Source organism: Arvicanthis niloticus, chromosome 9 (genome assembly GCF_011762505.2).
Source record: "Arvicanthis niloticus isolate mArvNil1 chromosome 9, mArvNil1.pat.X, whole genome shotgun sequence".
NCBI lineage: Eukaryota > Metazoa > Chordata > Mammalia > Rodentia > Muridae > Arvicanthis > Arvicanthis niloticus.
This window is the reverse complement of record NC_047666.1, coordinates 74,909,725-74,922,588: the sequence shown is the minus strand read 5'-3', so window position 1 is coordinate 74,922,588 and position 12,864 is coordinate 74,909,725. Positions and strand designations below refer to the sequence as shown.

Genomic DNA, 12,864 nt, shown 5'->3' with positions numbered 1-12,864 from the left:
GTGAGTGTATGCACATGTGTGTGCAGATACCAACAAAGGTCAGAAGAGGGTGTTGGATGCCCTGCAGCTGAAGATAGAGGTCATGCTGAGCCTTCAAACATGGCTAAGAGCAGAACCCAGACCCTGCACAAGAGTGGCAAGCACTCTCAACTGCCAAGTGATCTCTCCAGCCCAATCATTAATAATTCATCTTAAAGCCAAAAATTTGCTAAATTTACTAAATTAGCTTTCACAGGTTTGTGTGTATGTGTGGGTACATGTGTGTGTGTGTGCTGTGTGTAATCATGATATAGGATTTCTTATCTGAGAACAGTGATGCTTTTACTTGTTTCCTGAAATTCTGGCTATATTTCTTCCTTTTCATATCTCTCTCTCTCTCTCTCTCTCTCTCTCTCTCTCTCTCTCTCTCTCTCTCTCTCTTCTTTCTTTTTTTTCTTTTTCTTTCTTGCTTTCTTTCTTTAAATCTAATTGTTCAAACCTAGGACATTCCCACTGTGTTCAATACTAACAGCAACATGAGTGTCTGTATCCTGTTTCTGACCTACTAAAAAGCCTTCACTCTCCCCTCACTGATAGCTACAGGTTTTCACGTATTCTTTCACTGTGTTGTGGTGCTTTTGCGCTATTCCCAGACTGTCAAGTGTTATCATTCTAGGGCTCTGCATTTTGTCATAACCCTTTCTGTATCATTGCATTGACCATACCTGTCCTTCCTTCCTTCCTTCCTTCCTTCCTTCCTTCCTTCCTTCCTTCCTTCCTTCCACCTTCATCTTGTTATGATGATATGATTTTTTAAAGATGTCAAGCCACCCTTGCATTTAGATATCAATTCCCTTTTTGTGGCATACAGTCTTCTTATTGTGTTTTTGAGTTTGGCTTCCTGGTATTTTGCTTAGTGTTTTTCCATCAATATTCAACAGAAATTCTAAAGTGTAGTCTACCAGGTCAACTCTGCAGCTCATAGAACATTGTGACATTCTTCCTTCAAATTCCTCTATAGAGTTTGTAAGATTGTCATTGCTTTGCCATTAATGCTTCTTTAGCTGTTTGGTAGAGTCCTTCAAGCTTGGGCTTTTTCTTTACTATAAGATTTCTGGTGTGGCCACAAACTCCTTCCTAGTTAGGTTTTTCAGATTATTTATACTTTATGATTCAATTCTAATAGTTTGTGGTTTTCTATGAACTCTAACCATTTCTTCTCAGTTGAACAGTCAGTTACTACTTGGTTACTTAGAGGATCTTCTACCTTGCCTGTGACATCACTTGTAGTGTAGATTTCCCGTGTCTTCCACTTAGAGTTTTGGATCTGGCACATTTCTCTCTCCCAGCCTTTGATGCTGCGTATAAAGGTGTCTGGATTTTTCTGGTATTTACAGGAGCATAACCTAGTTCCTTCAGTTTTTGTTTGGTTGATAGAGTTTGAGGAGGCGGTTTGATTTGTTGGTTTGTCTATAATTGTTCTGTTCATGGGCTCTGCTTCCCTCCTCTAACACCTGGCTTTCGTTTGTTCTTATTTCTTTAGATCCCCAAATCAGGTACTCTTTTGCTGAAGCCTATGCATTTTGCTCTGCTCTATTGGTTGCCATGTGTCTCCAAACCCAAGTTCTTTTGGTTTCTTTTCTAACTGGATAGTTAAGAGAAGCTTGATGGCAGGCAGATCTCTGTGAGTTCAAGGCCAGCCTGGGCTACAAAGTAAGTTCCCAAACAACCAAGACTACACAGTGAAACCCTGGAGAGAGAGAGAGAGAGAGAGAGAGAGAGAGAAAACAAGAGAAACAGAAACATAGACAGAGACAGAGATACACACAGAGAGAAACAGAGACAGAGAGACAGAGACACACAAAGAAACAAAGACAGAAACAGACAAAGAGGCTTGTCTTTTAGGTGTTCATCAATGCTAAGATTTCAATCTGTAGTATATGTATTCACCCATTATCTAATGACAAGGATTCCATATATTATTTCTAATATATATTTTCTAATCCAAGCTCATGTGTTATTTTCCATGCACAGGTTTTTGTTTTCCTGAATATAGTTGTATTATCTTTTCTTGGATTTAATGTTTTTAATCAAATTCCTCTACTCTCTCCCTGTTTCTAGTTGATTCAGAGCTATGGCAAAACAGCTTTTCTCCAGAGTTATAGAAGAGTTCGCCCGTGCTCTCTTTCAGTTTTTCTGTTGTGTTCTTTGCCTTCTCACCTCTGAATCACTTGGAATTACAGGAGAATAGACTTTAAGAATAAAATCATCTTCTGTCTATATTCCAATGAGTTATTCCAATCTCGTTTGTTAGAAAGTCCCTGTCTTTGACTTGGATTTGATATTTCATCTTCACTGCATCTTGAAGTTAGGTATTTTTTTATTTTCCCTTTGGTCAGTCTTTTTGTTCACCTTGCCCAACTCTTCCATCTTTCCCCATCTCTCCTGTTTCGCTAAGATGTTAACAGCAACCACAACTCCATGAGTGGTATTATTTACTAATGTTAGTCACCGGTGTCACACCACCCTTCACTGTCACTCAGCAGAGTCAATGTCATTCACCAGAATGATGTCACTCATCACTGTCCCCCACTAGAATCATCGTGCAGTGTGACCCAACAACGTCACACACCATGGTCACAAATTAGCATCACCCATGAGCTTCATCCTCCAGTCACAGTCACACACTCAGCCACGTCACATGTCACTTTATGTCTACCATGAGCCCATGTGGCAGGTGGGCATGGCAGCATTCAAGGCTCCCACGCACATCTCTGCTCCTGGTGCACCCTAAGCTCATTAGTTCAAGTTCATTTGCCAACCTGTTCAATCTGTCCTTTCACATCCATAAAGAGACTCCTGTATCTCACAACACTCAATACAGAAAAGGCTCAGGGTTTGTTATTGCTCACCAGAGGGCAGAAGCAATGATCTATTAGGCTGAGATGACTTTCTTATGACTAAAGCCTCATAGAAATGAAAACAGAACCCCTGTGTCTCAGAGCTCTTGGGTCTGTTGACCATCACCTCATGATACATGCTGTCTTCTTAGAGTTTTACTGCTGTGAACAGACACCATGACCAAGGCAACTCTTATAAAGGACAACATTTAATTGGGGCTGGCTTACAGGTTCAGAGGTTCAGTCCATTATCAAGGCAGGAAACATGGCAGCATCCAGGCAGGAATGGTACTGGCAGAGCTGAGAAGTCTACATCTTCATCCAAAAGAAGCCAGGAGCAGACTGCTTCCAGAAAGCTAGTAGGAGTGTTTCCAAGCCCACCCCCACTGTGACACACTTCCTCCAACAAGGTCACATCTACTCCAACTAGTCCCCTCCCTCGGCCAAGCATATTCAAACCACCACACATGCCCTCCTGGTAACCAATAAATGGAATCCATACTCAGAAAATTATCTCTGTAGACCCCAAATACCAAACAAATGCCAAGCAATATAAAGTGTAAGCTTTTGGAAACTATGTTGGCATTTTCTGGAATGCTTAATTACCAACAATATCAGTGCTTTATGGATATGCATTTATACACAAATACACATACACAGGGGAAGGGTTTTCTAGGTGCTATTGCTAGTTGCCTAAAATATACTGAGCCCAGGGTTCAACCTTCACACACTATGGTAGAGAGAGGGAGGTGGCAGAGAAAACACTTACATGGGACACATTTACCATGTCCGAGATTTCAAATTCTGGGCCAGCCTGTTTACATGATGATACTCTGACTCAAACAAACATGGCAAACAAGTACACATATATCCAACACTTAGGTTAAACAGTTTCAGAACAACTCAGCATGTGTCCATTTACTTCCCACCATCCCATTTGAAAAATATGAACAATAAAATACTTTTCCTTGAAGTCTTACAGATCCATAAAATCAACTGCAATTCTTGCCAACTTCGTGGAGCCCACAAATTTCATATTTTATCATATGTTAAGGTGATTCTTTTTGCTTATTAATAAAATAATTTCATCTGCTTCAAGAACACAATTAGCCTGGAAGATACTCAGCGGCTTATTCTTGAAAGCCTCTTTCCACAATGACTCCATGAGAGTGGGTGCTTTGTTTCTTCATTTGACGGTTTTGTCTGTGGTTTCTGCGTTGCTGGATCACCCAATGATTGTGAAGTAAAGCTCTGGCTATCTTTTCCCCAGCAAAGGATAGAATCCTTATTTTGGCTTCTTCCTCCCTGATGACTAAATTGGAAATATCTCTAAGCTATAATTCAAAGCCATAGGTGACCTTAAAGAAGTGATTTTTTTTCTATGCTACCTTTTATCTTAAGGTAACTTTTCAAATGTAGACCATGCATTCCATTCTGTTTAGCTGTCAAGCACGCCCTTCATTTGCATTTCTTCCCACTGCTATAATTTTGAGAACTGGCAGGTGACCAAAGGAGAAAAAAATATGCCTTTACCATGGAGAGTGCAATGTAGGCGGATTTTTTTTATTATTATAATTAAGTACCATAGATATTCATGATTAGATCAAGGTCAGAGGAGCAGAACATCAGAGAGCCAAGGACTTTGAGGTACAAAGAATAGAAAAATGGCTTCTGAAAAGTTTTTTTTTCAATTGTAATAGCTGCAATCCTTGGGTTTTTTGCAATAAAACATTTAAAACGGCTCATCTGTTTTATTTTAGAATGTGAAAGCCTGCTGTGTGTGTCCTGAGCCTTTGAGCCAGGACTCTACATCTCAGCTGAATTTTTGTTCTAGACTCTGTGTGTGTGTGTGTGTGTGTGTGTGTGTGTGTGAAAAATAATCTGAGAATTATAATACCAGTGGAATTTTCTTTAAAGTCTGACTCTCCATGGCCCACTATTATTTGGAGAGTAGGTGTGAGCTTTCTCTTATGTCTAATGGATTCATCCATAAAGACGGTATAGCAGGTATGGGTAGGTGATTTCAACAGGGGGCGCTACAGTGATGGGGTCAGCCGCCATGCCCCTGGCAGATACACTATCTCACAGCTTCTCCATCAGAATGGCCTGTTGAGGCTGTTAGGGCTCTGTCACACAGTGCTCCTCCCCTCTCACACTATCTGCAGCACGCCCCTGTTTCTCTCTTCCGGCATCCCCTGGCCCGTGAAGTGAGTGATACCCATAGGCCTCTCCCCAGCCTTAAAAAGCACATTGTTATTTTCCATTTAACTTTGGACTTAGTTATCCAGCGTTGTCTCATCTCAAACGTGACCCCAGCTCACCTCCTAGTTCACCGAGCTACCAATGTACCTCTCCCTTCCATCCTAGCTCTCTGTCTCTCTGTGTCTGTCTCTCTGTATCTGTCTGTCTATCTGTCTCTCTCTGTCTCTCTCTGTCTCTCTCTGTCTCTCTCTGTCTCTCTCTGTCTCTCTCTGTCTCTCTCTCTCTCTCTCTCTCTCTCTCTCTCTCTCTCTCTGCCTCTAGTATCTTTCTGTGTGTCTCTGTCTCTCTCTGTCCCTTTCTCATCTTGGCCTGGAACTCACTCTATATACTAGAGAGGCCTTGAACTCACAGAGATTCGCCTCCCTTTGCCTTCTCAGTGCTGGAATTAAAGGCATGCACCACCATGTCCAGCTCATACCAAGCCCTTTTCTCCTTCATGATATGTCACCAACATCCAGCTGTTTAAAAGGAAATGTGGCCATCCTCCAGTCTACTCACTTCTCCCACGCCTTCTGTCGATTGCTGAAAACATGGTCCATTCTATCTGTGTCTCTTTGCTGATGCTACAGTCCTGCCCACAACACCACTCTCTCCTGTCAGCCTCCCACTTTCCTATCTCATCTCTTGAAATCAATCAGCCATCGGGTTCATGGGTTACATTTTCATTTACTGTTTCTTTTTCAGTTCTAAAATCAAACTCAGATTTTCAGACACATCAGGTGAGCCTTCTCTGACTTAGTCAAAAAAAGGCCCCAGAATACCGATTTTTTTCCAATTCATTTGTTTTTTAAAATATAACAAAATAAAATATAATAAGATAAAATGAAAACTATCTCATTGAAGTTAGAAAAGACAAAAATATGCCCAAAAGAAGGCCCACAAATCAGAGACCCACTCCTTCACACACACAGGAATTCTATAAAAATATTAAACCAGAAGCCATAATATAAGCCTGCTGCCAACCCAGGCAAGCCCGGTGCAAGAGGGCCTTGTTTGCTGGATGTCCTTCATCCCCTCTGGCTCTTCCACCAAATTCTCTGAGTTCTGAAGGGAGGGATTTGATGGCCACATCCTATTCAGGGCTGTGTTCTGAGGTCCTAGAGTCACTTTCTGTAAATGTACACTGTATGCTATCTCTCTTCCACTTACAACCTTGTAATGGTTTCCAACACTGCTGGAAGGGACTATAACATTACTCCCATGCTCTGTGTAGTCTGGTCTCTAGCAAGACCTTGGCCCTTAACTTCTCACCAGATTCTTCTCGTCGGTCCCTCCTATCTCAGAGCCTTCATTGCTGCTCACAGTGTTCCAGCTCACACCTACTTCATGCTCTACCTGGCCTATGTTCTCCAGGTCATTTTGTTGACCCCCAGCCATCTTTCCTGAGCTCATACACCTCAGGAATCAGCTGCACGCTACTCTCAGTGCATAGTGTCCTATCCAGTGCATTTGCAATAGAGATATGCAGAGATTTTCCTACTTACAGTGTCTCTGAGACTACAAAGATGGCTTGAGGATTTGTAATCCTTTCTCTCTGCTGTGATGCCTGAGACAAAGACAGCCCCTGGCTCACGGTAGATATGTTGAATCAATAATTGTGTCCCCATGTCTTGGGCATGCATTGGGCACTTTTCTGTATCAGCAGGATGTTTAGAAATTATTGTCATTTATTCATTTGCTGTATTTTTGGCTACTTGGTTTTCTTATTTTGTCTCATTGTGTCAGATATAGTTTTCTTTCACTGAACTTAGTTTCTAAGCTACCTCACAACCTGGTCCACAGAACAGTGCTGCTGGCCTGAGGATTACCACTGCTACTCAGTAAAAGGAGTGCAAAAGAAGTCGTGTATAGAAAATTGTGGAAAGTTACATTCAATGTCTGATAGAGCTAATAATAAGCCATCAGGGTATACCTTTTTTATGTCTTTTTTATATTTATTTTTTAGTATATTTCACAAACATGTTGATAATCATTCTTGATCTTTTTCTCTGTTTTCCAAAATAGGGTCTAACAATCCCTGCTTCTACTTTTGAGTGCCGGGATTATAGACATCTGGGTGAATATTTTAAATTGATTTGTTAAAGATTAGTTTATTTTTAATTTTGTCTATATATGTGTGGGGATGAGATGTATACACATGTGTCCAGGTGGCTCCAGAGGCCACAAGAAGGCATCGGATTCTCTGGAACTGGAGTTATAGGCAGTTCTGAGTCACTCGTGGGTGCCGGGGACCTAACTCAGGTCCCCTGGAAGAGCAGTAAGTGCTGTTAACCACTGAGCCATCTCTCCATTCCCCAAACTGATTTTTAATGAAGTTTAATAAGCACCAATCTAAGCTAACTTTCTTTAAAAATAACACTATAGCAATAATTAGTTGTTCATGAAGATTGCAAGTGTATAGCATATATTAGAAGCAAATTCAACTTTACTCTCTCAACAAAGCACGCCCCGGTTTATAGTAAAGTCAGTAGTGTGTTTAATACACATATTACTGCAAGACCCTGAATTTATAAATATGGGGGAAAAGTGAAGAAAATATCTTTAGGAACTGATGACCAGCCTCCTATAAATAATTGCTCTTCATTGATAAACCCAGAGTGATTTGGAACAAAGTAAATCATAACTCTACTTTCTATGTAGCACCGTTTTTCTCTGAAGAGGTGATCAGTGTTTTAGTTACAGTTCCTATTCCTCTGAGAAAACACCATGGCCAGGAGCACGTTGAGAAGGAAGTGGTTTACCTCAGCTTCCGGGTTGCCATAACACTCCATTGCTGAGAGAACATCAGGGCAGGAACCTGGAGACCGGAACTGGAGATGAGACCGTGGAGGAGTGCTGCTTACCAGCTTGCTCCTGGTAGTTTTCTTAGCTTCTTTTCTTACAGCACGTGGGATCACAAGCCCAAGGGTGATACCACCCACAGCAATCTGGGCCCTCCCATACCAACCAATCAAGAAATGTTCCACAGGCCAATCTGAAAGGGGCAGTATCTCAGTTGAAGTATCTTCTTCCCAGATGGCTCTAGGCTGTTTCAGGGTGACATAAAACCAGCCAGCACAAGCAGTCAGAGTCTGAGCTGAAGAGCAATACAAGCAAGAATGTAATATGTCAAGGTTAAGTCACCTAGCCCAGGCCTGCCCATGTCCAAGTTCTAGACTTCATCCGCACACATCCAGTTCTTGTTTGACTTAAACCAAGTAACTGCCAGAAATAGCTAGGGACACCTCGTGACTGAGCAGCTTGTGCCATGATAATGAAGGACTTTCCATATCACTCCTTCTCTAAGGAACACAAGGGTGGTCACTCCCACATGCTTCTGTCTTCTCAGTTTCACCAATCCCGGGCCTTCCGTGGTGCTTGGGAACAGTGGCAAGCAAGAGCTGAGGAGGATCTGAGCCTTTCCCTGTCAGCAATTATCCCGACACTCCTGCAGGTGACCTAAAGACACTTCACAGAGGCCACCAGAGAGCCACAAGTATAATCATTCTTGGTCACTACCAATTTAGGCTGGATTTGATTCAGTGACTGGAGGTGAAAGGGTGCATATTCAATTACCAGGCCCCCAGCTCCTCAATTAATCAAAGGTTGACATAATCAGCCTATTACAAGTCTTACAGAAAAGATCAGATAGAATCAATATCGCCAACTTTATAACCATAGAAAGAAATGTTGGTAACTATTTCTTCTTTAAATAGAAGAACCAATAATTTGTTGCATTTAAATGACATTTTTGTCTGGCATTCATCCTATCTAGAATTTTCTTATGGGAAATTTGGGCACACAATAAAATGGCACTTACTGTATTTGACGTGTCTCTGGATGACTTGCTGAGAGAACCTCAAATGTTTTCACGTGTATTGTGCCAAACTTGGTGTCTATAATTCGTGGAAGCATTTGTCTGGTCAAAGGGAATAGAATGAAAAAAATGTCCCAATCAAGATGGCACAGTTGGACCACACACATGGGTGTCTTCCTTCTCACAAGAGCAGCAATCCCTAAGAGAGACAAAGAAAAATGTGTAATCTAATCATAGAAGAGACACCAGTGAGGTTCACATAACTGTGACTGGGCAGATGCTGACATCTAAGCCAACACAATATTTCTATGATATCCTCTATGTCAACCTGGAGGAAACTCCTGGAAAAGCCAACTCATAGAGCCAGAAGTTTTAGTAAAATTGTCAACATTCATAAAGACATTTAAAGAGTTCAACGTTTAATTTTATGTCTGAAATTCAGGCATGAAGTCAAAGCAAAGAACACATTTGCCTTTATCTCATCGAAAAAAAAAACTGCTACCTGCCAAGTACAACGAGGATTATTTATATTTTACAGAATAGGCCTGGTTCCTGAGTAAAAGATGAGAAAGAAAAGTCCAGGTTCTCTTATTCATTAATGAGCAAAGTTAGAGACTTCTAAGAGACTCTGAAATTTTCTGTGCTGCCACTGTATTTTGTCACACGACTTCCTTCTCTAATGTGTCACCATTGATCTTACCGTTTTCATTTTTCATTTTTGACATCAGCTGTCAGTCACCACCCTGGGATAGTCATCTGGAGCCATCCTGTCAGCAGCTCCTTTTAATACAACCCCTCAGGGGCAGAAGCCTTCTAAGCTACTTTTACTACCTTTTGTCCTTGGGAGTCAGTTCTTCGAGGCTGGGAGAGCTGAAGAGCCATCTGTGTGTGCGCTCACATGTGCTATCTCCAATGCTTTGCAGATTGCTCTCTCCTGACTGCCTCCAGGGCATTTGTTAGGGCCCTGAAAACACACTGCATGCAGTACTTCCACCTTGGGCAAGATGGATCACATTGGTTAGACCATACTATGGGAAAACAAAGTGGATACCACAGTGAACACCAGGAGAAAGAGACAGAAAAGGTTTTCTTCGCCCTTTTGCCTCTCTTCAGCTTCCAGCTCGTATACAGAATGTGCCTTATGCAGGTAAGGATGACAACCAACACACACCCACAATGACATGGCAACTTTGTGTATTTTCATTGTGTACCAGTCACTTTATACCAGGATAGAAAATCAGACAAAAGCAACTTGAGGAGGAGGAGGAGGAGGAGTCTGTTTGTGCTCACAGTTTAAGGGGATACGGTCTGTGGCAGTGCGGACGGAGCAGCAGCATGAGGGATATGGCTAGTCACAGTCCACAGGCAGGAAGTAAGGCTGGCTCTGGGAAACCCATGTATTTCATCAAGGCGCCACCTTTTAAGATTCCACAACTTGCCCAAACAGCGCCACCACCTGGAGATGAAGTGTACAAACAGATGAGGGTTGAGAGGAGACATGCCACATTCAAACCACAACCACCCCAGAAGACACTTTTCTGAGCCTTTGTCGCTCCTTCCAAACAATGCAGCCCCTGATTTTAAGAGTTCAGGAGGGTCTCGGAAACCCCTGGCCAGGACCAGCTCTGCAGGACTGTCCAAGGTTGGCCGAAGGTATGGACAAGTGTCTCAGAGAACACAGCCATAAGGTTTAGCATCTTCATGTCAATTCCAGACCCAGAGGCAATTCCCAAGCAACAGATTTCGCCTCCCCCTTCATTAAACCTTTAGAACGCATCCCTAAGGAGCCAACTGCGTCCACCCTCAGTAACTCTTCAAGTGCGAGTACTAATGAGGACATGATTCTCTTCCCACTCACATACTAGTCTTCTGGGATTCTGTCCTTAGGCCAGGAGGAAATCAAAGAGAAAACACTAAGCCTGGAATGTCTTTTGTAGATATATGTGCTTTTAAACAAATTAATCTAACTATGGTCAAGTTATTTATGGGGCAGAAGGAGATGATTATAAGTCTTTGAACAAACTTAGGGACTTTCTTGGTGGCTACTCCAACCCCAACTTAGAATTTAGAAAGTCAATGAGTGAGTTGTGTGCCTCCATCACAGAATGATAGAGATAGAGAAAAAGCGTTTGTCTAACCCCAGCTTTGTGTGCTAAAGAGATGTGCACAGAAAGTTAAATGACTTGGGGATGACAGGCTAAGGTGATGTCTGTCAGCTAACATCCATGAGAGAGAAAGTGGAAGAGGCCTGTGACTCTCAGAGCAACCCATGCCTGCTCCTGTAGACCCCTGCTGAAGAGATGAGTAAGAAAAGTCCCCCGCAGGCTCGTGTGTTCGAACATTTGGTCCCTGGGGTGACAGTGTCTGTGGAGTTTAGAGCCTTACTGGAGGAATGACATCCCTGGAGGCAGGTTTTGAGGGTTCACAGCCTCACTCCTTTCTGTTCTTTCTCCATGTTTTCTGTGTGGGTGAAACTGTGGCAGCCAGCTTCCTGTTCCTCCTTGCATGCCTGGAGTCTTAGCCCTGGTCCACTGTTACAGACAGTGCCTCTGGAGTCCTAAGTTAAAATAAACCTTCTCTTTCTTAAATAACTTTTGCTCCTGGTGATTTACCACAGCAAGAGAAAAGTCAAAAAATTAATAATAATAATAATAATAATAATAATAATAATAATAATAATAGACCCAGAAAACTGCTTCCTCCAAGCCAGACCCAGTCTATGACCTATGTTTAAAATATGTATTATTATTGCATGTGCACAAGAGCACAGTGTGGGAGGGGATACAATATGGATTGATAACCTTAGAGAATTCAGAAGACAACAGAAGTCGGTTTTCCTCTTCCACCTTTGTGTGGCTAGATTTGTCCCAGGTCACTAGATTTGTGTGGCAAGCACCTCTATCCTCAGAGACATCTCTTGGTTCTATTTTTCATTTTTGTGTGTAAAGCAAGTTATGATGGTTCTAATATTTTGCATCATTGGGGAAAAAACAGAGTAGTTTGTACTGCTTAAAGATTATATGGAAGTTAAAATTTACTGTCCACAAAGTTTTATCAGAACACTGCCCTGCCCGTTGGTTTGTTATGTCTGCTCATATTTAAAGATGGCGGAACTGAAACGCTATCAAAGAACCCCTGTGTGAACATCTTCATCACCTGATCCTTTACCAAAAGGTTTTCTAACTCCCGGTCCCAACAATGAGTGAAAACTACACAGACTGGGAGTCTTCCTGACTGTACGCATAGGAGCAGGCACCAAAACAAGACTCAGTAGAGCCTTCTCCATTGACGGGGCATTGTTAGAAAGGCCCCTAGACCTGAGAAGATAACAGTGACCAAGTTACTAGCTCTAGACCAAGTTACCAGTCAGTCCACAGCTACTCTTAAACCATTCTGTGCCAAGAGCACAGACTATTTATTGTCTTCTTGGTGAAGTGGTATGTATTTGTCTCCATTTCCCCATTAAGTGTGAATGTTTTCTGTGGATAAACACTCCTATATTTTGTATTTTGATATAAGTACATTTCAGTAAACTCTTTATATATATATATGTATATATATATGAAAAATATAATATGTAGTATATAATATATAACATATCATATACAATATACAATGCACAATACACAATGTACAATATATAATATATGGTGTGTGCTGTGTGGTATGTGCTGTGTGGTATGTGGTATATATTAATATATATTATATATAATATATAATTATAAAATATATAATATGTATGTAATATATTATAGTATATTGTATATTATATATCATATATCATATTATAATTATATTACATATATTAAATACATTATATTAATGATAATATAATAATTAATAATAACATATGAATTACTTATAACAATATAATTGACAAATTATTATGTAATATTATATATATTAATATAATGTTGTCCTTAATAT

General features: G+C 41.2%; 1 protein-coding gene across 5 annotated transcripts in view; it reads left to right on the top strand.

The window, feature by feature from the left end:
* Slc15a5 (solute carrier family 15 member 5) overlaps positions 1-12,864 on the top strand; it is a 90,617-nt gene that overhangs the window by 24,504 nt on the left and 53,249 nt on the right. For all 5 annotated transcript variants that reach the window (XM_034512561.2, XM_076940706.1, XM_076940709.1 and 2 more), the window contains one exon: positions 9,861-10,084. In XM_034512561.2, the coding sequence (XP_034368452.1) occupies positions 9,861-10,084 (224 nt within the window). The remainder of the gene's footprint in view (positions 1-9,860; positions 10,085-12,864) is intronic.